This window comes from Nansenia antarctica (assembly GCF_963989245.1).
Source record: "Nansenia antarctica genome assembly, chromosome: 7".
NCBI classification, from domain to species: Eukaryota; Metazoa; Chordata; class Actinopteri; order Argentiniformes; family Microstomatidae; genus Nansenia; species Nansenia antarctica.
The window spans coordinates 40,481,449-40,488,948 of NC_137677.1; the positions used below are offsets into that span (position 1 = coordinate 40,481,449).

A 7,500-nucleotide genomic window follows, 5' to 3' on the forward strand; every position below is an offset into this window, starting at 1 on the left:
GACCGGGAGTAAACAGAATGATAGGTTATTGCATTAAGGCTCGGCCCATTGTGTCGTTCCAGCTCAGAGCTGTTAACATCAAGTTTTTCTGACAGGTTGGCTCGGCTCTAGAGGACTCGACTTCCCCCCTCTAAGGCAAAATGTGTGTGTGTGTGTGTGTGTGTGTGGGGGGGGGGGTTCTGTGGGTTTCATAACAGTAATGCCCCCCCCCCCCCCCAGCTAAGTTACGACAAAAGTTGTTTTTTTGCGGGCGATAATTTTCTTTCTTTTTTTTCGGGTCGGTAGGGTAGGGTAGGGTCGGTCGGTCGGTCGCAGTGACCGAGTTTTAACAGCGTGATCCCAGTGTTATTGTTCTGTTTGTTTTGTTTCAGGCCCAAGATCCACATGGAGTCGGGCCAACCTGTTTTTACTGCTCCAACGGCCTATTTACTGCCTTGTCTGGAGGATTGGAATAACACAGGCACCCATGGCCCAGTCCTCTCCTCCTGCTGTAACAACCTGACGGCTTCATCTCCTCCGCTCCTCCAACTCCTCCTCTCCTCCATCTCCTCTCCTTTTCTCCTCCTCTCCTCCATCTCCTCTCCTCCATCTCCTTCATCTCCTCCATCTCCTCTCCTCCATCTCCTTCATCTCCTTCTCTCCATCATCTCCGTAATCTCCTTCTCTCCATCATCTCCTTCTCTCCATCATCTCCTTCTCTCCATCTCTCCATCATCTCCTTCTCTCCATCATCTCCTTGTCTCCATCATCCCCTCCATCTCCTTCTCTCCATCATCTCCTTGTCTCCATCATCTCCTCCATCTCCTTCTCTCCATCATCTCCTTGTCTCCATCATCTCCTCCATCTCCTTCTCTCCATCATCTCCTTCTCTCCATCTCTCCATCATCTCCTTCTCTCCATCATCTCCTTGTCTCCATCATCTCCTCCATCTCCTTCTCTCCATCATCTCCTTCTCTCCTCCATCTCCTTCTCTCCATCATCTCCTTCTCTCCATCATCTCCTCCATCTCCTTCTCTCCATCATCTCCTCCATCTCCTTCTCTCCATCATCTCCTTCTCTCCATCATCTCCTCCATCTCCTTCTCTCCATCATCTCCTCCATCTCCTTCTCTCCATCATCTCCTTCTCTCCATCATCTCCTCCATCTCCTTCTCTCCATCATCTCCTTCTCTCCATCATCTCCATCATCTCCTCCATCTCCTCCATCTCCTTCTCTCCATCATCTCCTTCTCCTTCTCTCCATCATCTCCTCCATCTCCTCCTCTCATCTGCTCCGCTAAGACTCCCTGTCACATACACTGCCAGTACATTAAAAAAGTAGCGATATGATCTCCATACAATTTATTGACTTTGCTCTAAATTATAAATAGTCATAAATGTACTGTATATCTACCAAATTCATAACAATATTAACAGTTAATATTTCACGGTGTTGGTGGGGGAACTGGGCTGGGGTGTGAGTGAGTAGATTGGTATGCAGTAAGAGGGCAGTATATTACAGCTCCAGCCCCGTACGCCTCATTAATGGCCGTTTTTAAAGTCTCGCTGGGTGTACAGTAATGGCTTCAGCAGGCTTGCTCCTTTTCCCAATTACGGCGAAAACACACGGAGGGCCTGTGTGTTTGTGGCTCGGTCTGCAGCAACACTTAAGGAGAGACGGTCACTTTCTCAAAATACCCCCCAAAAAAGACGTTTATACAAACACAGACTAGGCCTGGAAATCCACTTGTATCGGTTGGTTCTCTCTCAGACTGACCACTGCACAACCCTCTCTGCTGCTGGTCCAATCAGTGGACAGAGACGTGACATCAGATCGAACACTCGCTCTGCTGGCGTAGCGGAGGTGGTTGTGGAACCACGCTCGTGCGATGAGTAAACTTGCCTGGGACCTGAAGACTTTAGTGTTAGCTCCTTGAGGTTATGCCTAGGACTACCAGTCTCTCAGAGAATTTAATTCAAAATCATTTACATTTACATTTACACACACACACACACACACACACACACACACACACAGACACAGACACAGACACAGACACAGACACAGACACAGACACAGACACAGACACAGACACACGCGCGTCCTAAAGCCACCATACTTCTCCATCCCACTTCTACAGTAGTCATATAGCAAAACACACTTCGAAGTGCCAAAGAGTTATCTTGGAACCCAAATCAGGGGGGAAATATCTTATCCGCGGCCAAGAAAGCACTTGAAGTCTATCCATTAGCTTTAGAAAAACAGTGGGCGTTTTTTTTATGACGTGTAATCTGTGGTGTGCCATGAATCACGGTCCGAGAGTTTGTTCAGCTCCAGAACACTCCCACAATTAACCCGGGGAATCTTCAGCTGGACGTGTGAGACACCCTCCCCGCTCTCCCTCCCCCTCTCTGGCCTGGCCGACCGGGGCTCCTCCCACACTAGGCTGTGAGGAGGAAAGTCTGTCTGTCTGTCTGTCTGTCCCTCCCTCTCTCTCTCTCTCTCTCCCCCTTTCTCTCTGTCTTAGTCTCTCTCTCTCTCTCTCTCTCTCTCTCTCTCTCTCTCTCTCTCTCTCTCTCTCTCTCTCTCTTAGTCTATGTCTCTCTCTTGGTCCAATAACCTGCTATCCCGGGTTCGGGGCCCGGGGACTGTTGACAGTCCATCTCAAAAGTTGGGCGGGACTTTGGATACGACGGATTGACAAGCGTGAAAGTGGGTGGGTGTGTGCGAGGGAGTGTGTGTGTGTGTGTGAGACAACCTGTCAGCCTGCGTGAAAACTGAGGGATTCCTTTCCTTTCTTTTTTTTTGCTTTCACTTACCTCAAACACTCCCCCCCTCTCCCCCCGCCCCACCCCACCCCCAACCCCCCGCCTGACCTCCCATCCCTCCATCCCCCTCTAAAGTCTTCCACCCCCTAGGTTCTTGTCTTACCTTGTTTCCTAGCAGAGCAGAAACACATGCTTCGGAGGCGTCGCAAATGGCGGTGAGGTCGTGGCCCCCCTCCAGCGCTAGAACCAGGCGGCCCGCGGCCAGGCCCATCAGCTGCCGGGTCAGGTGGCCAAAACCTGGACCAGACCAAAGGGGGAAAGAAACAGGAAATGTGAGCGGGAGAGAGAGAGAGAGGGGGGGGGGTGGTGGGGTTAGAGTTAGATTTAGATTTAGACCCGGCGACTCTGGCGCTTGGACGCCCATCAAAGAACACAGATAGAAGAAAAGAAAAGAGATGGGGGAGGGGGGGCGAAAAAGAAAAAAAAAGAGAGCGGTATTGCATCATATTTTCTCTTTCCCAAAAGCGAAGGCACTGGGGACCGACTGAGCCTAAAGGCAATAATACGAGCCAGGTTTAATCTTAATAAACGTGGCTTTACGTGCCCTGGCTCGGTTGCGGCTTTTGATCTTTAATATATGCATTCCGCCACAACACCCCCCCCCCCCCCCCCCTCCTACTCCGACTCTCTCCCCCACGGATGACCCCTCCTCCCCAAAGCCCCAAGCTCAAGCCTGAAACCACTAAGACGGTTTAAGGGGAAAGTTCTCTTGCTGGCACGCCAGCGGCCCTGTTCTACATACTGGTCCAGAGTGTTTCTCTCTAGAGTACAGGAGGACATAGGGCTGTGCTGTCTGTCCTCCACTAGGGTACGGACAGTGTCAGAACAGGGTGTTCTTACTTGGGGTAGGGTGGTGGTGGTGGAGGAGGGGGGGGGGCACTGAGGCCGAGCTCATCTAGGCTGCTCCACACAACACTCCTATTTTTGTCTTTTTCAAACATGAAAAGGTGCTGGGTTTGCCATTGCGATTCCTGTTTAAGTGTGGAACGAAACGGTAGCAGTAGCATAATGTGGCTCTACCTTGGCCCTTGTAAGTGCTGGCTTTACCAACAGCCTCACTCATTGTCTATTGGGGCCTTCTCGGCTCAACCCAGTCACAGGAATCTGATTTCAACTCTGTTTAATGTGAAGGAACGGTCCACATGCCTGCTTGACAACCACAGCGCCTCTGAAGCCAGAAAGCTGTTTAAAGTATGGCTCTCTTATAGCCATTAGCTACAGTCGCTAACAAACTGGAAATGGATTTGGAAAAAGTCATACTGTTTGATTGTTCATTCCAATGTTATCGTTCCAGAGCATGGAAGGGGATACTATTCTCAACTTCAGAGCTGGCTAGGTAGCAGAGGCTAGCTGAGGTTTCATTAGCCGGCTTTCCACAGAAGGGCTTACGCCATGCGTGCCAGTGCGTGCCAAGGCCAATTGCCTTTCCACAGGGTCACTCCCGGGCTTCAACGGTGCTGACTCCAGGCCCAGCTGCTGACAAATCAGGCTATTAGCCTCCTCTACTGCCCCCCCCCCAGGTCCTGATGAGGCCAAATGGGGGTAGGGGAGAGGTTTAGAGCAAGGCCGGGATGTTCCTATCATCCATTGGCTAGGGAACTTGCTGGGCAAGCATAATCCAAGTTAACACGTACAATAACTACACAATCTAATTGATTTGAAATATTTGATTTGACAAATAGGATTGTCACAAAAATCGCTTATGTTAACAGAGCCTGTCTGTCAGGAAACCGGAGAATTGTATGATGCTAGTGTCTGAAACACAGTTTACACACTGCAGAATGTAAACTAACCAGAATTGAAACAAACTGATCGGACTAACTGCAGGACGTAAACAAACTGGTCCAGGGCGGGGCTAGGAAGCCCTGGTGTGGAAGTTCAAACAGGCTTGTTCACTAAGTGGGCCGCTAGTACGCCTTGGCACGCATGGGCACCACTGGCGAAAAGTGTCTATTGGTTGTTAACAGCTGTGGCTTGACTAAAGACAGAGATTCTGGTATAAAGTGTGGTTAAGTGACCCCCCCCCTCCCGCACACCCTTTTAGCCATAACCACTGTTTATCTGCTCAACTCTGCTTTCCTCTGCCACTTAGGATGGGCTTAAACACTTTCACCAACGCAGCCTTTCTGTCGGGGAGATGTTGAGCTCTGGATACAGCTCTAGGACTCCCAGGCAGAGGAAGGCTGACCATGAATAGAGTTGCAGGGACTGTTGCGGAGGCACAGAGATGGAGAGGAGGAGGGGGCGGCCAAAGAATTTTGTCTTGGTCTTACAACATAAATCTGTCGAAAGAGTTGTGATAAACTTCATACGTACATCACATTTAAGACCACTAATATTAGTACATCCGGGGGCTACGGGTGAAGAAAATGTACACGGACAGCTAACTCAAAAGTTGATGTATGTGCACTGTCCTCCCCGGCAACAAAATGTTACGCTTCAACAGATAATAAATCGAATCTAATATCCTTCGGAAATGTTCGATTAAATGTATGGTGATTCAAACAGTATTTCGTTCCACAGGTTGGACGAGGTTGGCATATGATACTGTATGATCATGTTAATATTGCTATATAATATTAAGGAGTGACACTTAAATAAATTCACTTTTTCTAACTCCTAACTCTCAGACAAAAATGAGGAGGGCGTAGTAACAGCTCCCAACCAGAGGGGGAGTGGTGGACATTAGAACAGGCACAGTGCCAGTGGGGCACCCTTACATTTGGCCGTCAGTGTGTACCCTCCCAGAGGCGAGGCGTGGCCCTCCACTGCATCGAAGCCTGACGACACCAGCACCACATCAGGGGCAAACTCGTTGGCAATGGGCATCACCACCGTCCTGGGAGAGAGAGGGAGAGAAACAACATGGAGCAGTCAGTCACATGATCACCTCTGGTGACTCCACATTGAATTCCGCACAGCTTTTCATAGAGGAGGCGGATCTCAGTCTGTTTAGGGGTTGGCATGGATACCTTCTGTGGACATCTGCACAGATCTATGACGTGACTCTAACCGCCACAACTACAACAACAACAACAACAACAACAAGGTCCGCTGTTGCTCAGTCCCTTCAGCGCGGACCACGGGGGACACAGAATGTATACATACACGGGGTGGCTGTGGCGCAGGAGGTAGAGCCACCGTCTAATGATCACAAGGTTGGCAGATTGGCGGTTCGAGCCCCGGCTGGCCACATGTCTAAGTGTCCTTGGGCAAGACATTGGTGTGTGAATGTGTGTGTGAATGGGTGAATGAGAGGCCGTTGCAAAGCGCTTTGGAGCAGCAAAAAAGGCGCTATATAAGTGCAGTCCATTTACCATTTACATCCGTCTTAAAGATCGATACATAAACCCATTTTCACCCAGTTCAGCTTATTTCAGTTTCAGTTTATTTCCATGTGAATGCAGCCACACAGCAAGATCTCAAAATACACGTAGACATCATCAGTATGTATGATATGACTGAGTCGACTGTGGCGGCTTAGCATAGGATAACAGGCTGACCAAGCAAATAAACGACAAGCCCCAAAACCCTGAAGCTCCCATCATTGACAGACCAGCAGGCTTAGACTGCTATGTTATTGTGTGTGTGTGTCTCAAAGAGTTCTGGCTATATAGCATCAGGCTAGCTCATTCTGTGGTTCTGGTGGATGTATTCACAAACACGCAGTAGCTTACAGCACTGAAACACATAAACCACCTCTCTCTTCTCTTCTCTCGTTTCACTTTATCCAGTGAGGTCAACTGTTATATCTGTTTTAGTCTCAAGAGGATGAAAATCAGCTAAATAGTTTTTTTTCTGAGTTACTGTTTATAAAGGTAATCAAATACAAAATACAAATCTGACATACCAGTTGAGGTGCCAATGACAAAAATGCAATGTCCAGAAAAAAACGAAGGTGTCCGTTCAGCCGACACCACCTTGAGGTTAGGATTGGTACTTATTTATTTGTTTACAGTAAACAAAACACACGTATGGCAAATCACTATGTATACACAGAATGAAAACAAAACCTAGTCATTTAGGAGACACTCTACCAAATAGCAAACCCACATATCTGATGGTTCAAACGCAGGGTTCCCAACTCAACTCAGCCATCATAACCCCGAACCGCCCAGTGCAAGAGAGAGAGAAAGAACCCTGGTGAGATGTTGGGGTGGGGGCCGTCAGAGAGACAATGGAAGAAAGAGACTCCCATGCGTATGGTGACTCAAGCTGAGGTTGTGGTTCAAGTTTCCCTTGGTTGTGCATGAACTAAGAACGCTGTGGCAAGACTTTCTTGGAATCACCTGTGTGGAATAACAGTGCCAAGCTATGTGCGTGTTGTGTGTGTGTGTGTGTATTCAGAGCCTGTGACGATACTTTTAGCCCTCTAGCCCGTACTTCAACTACGTACTACTCCCTCTCGTGACCAGCCCGGGGGCTCTCTGGTGCAGCTGTAGGGCTTGTCGGCTCGCCCGCCGGCGCGCTGTGTATTTTGGGTCCCGGAGTATTTGGGTATCAGTGTTTTGGTGCGGTGAGTGTGACGGGGGTGCCATAGGGGTGCATGTTGGAACCCTCTACTTTGCCGACCTCAGGAACATGGCGCTTGCCTCCTGGGTGCGGGCGGGCGGCGTGCCCTAGCTCCCGGGCCCGGCTCTTTCCGTCCTGCCCTCGCCTCCAAATGATAGGCCTTGAGTGGGCAAACCACGCC

General features: G+C 49.5%; 1 protein-coding gene across 1 annotated transcript in view; it reads right to left on the bottom strand.

The window, feature by feature from the left end:
- Positions 1 to 7,500, bottom strand: part of hdac4 (histone deacetylase 4) — a gene marked incomplete at its 5' end in the record, with an annotated part of 72,597 nt that overhangs the window by 7,257 nt on the left and 57,840 nt on the right. The window contains 2 exons of the mRNA XM_080536754.1: positions 2,911 to 3,044; positions 5,528 to 5,646. Coding sequence (XP_080392880.1) covers positions 2,911 to 3,044; positions 5,528 to 5,646 — 253 coding nt within the window. The remainder of the gene's footprint in view (positions 1 to 2,910; positions 3,045 to 5,527; positions 5,647 to 7,500) is intronic.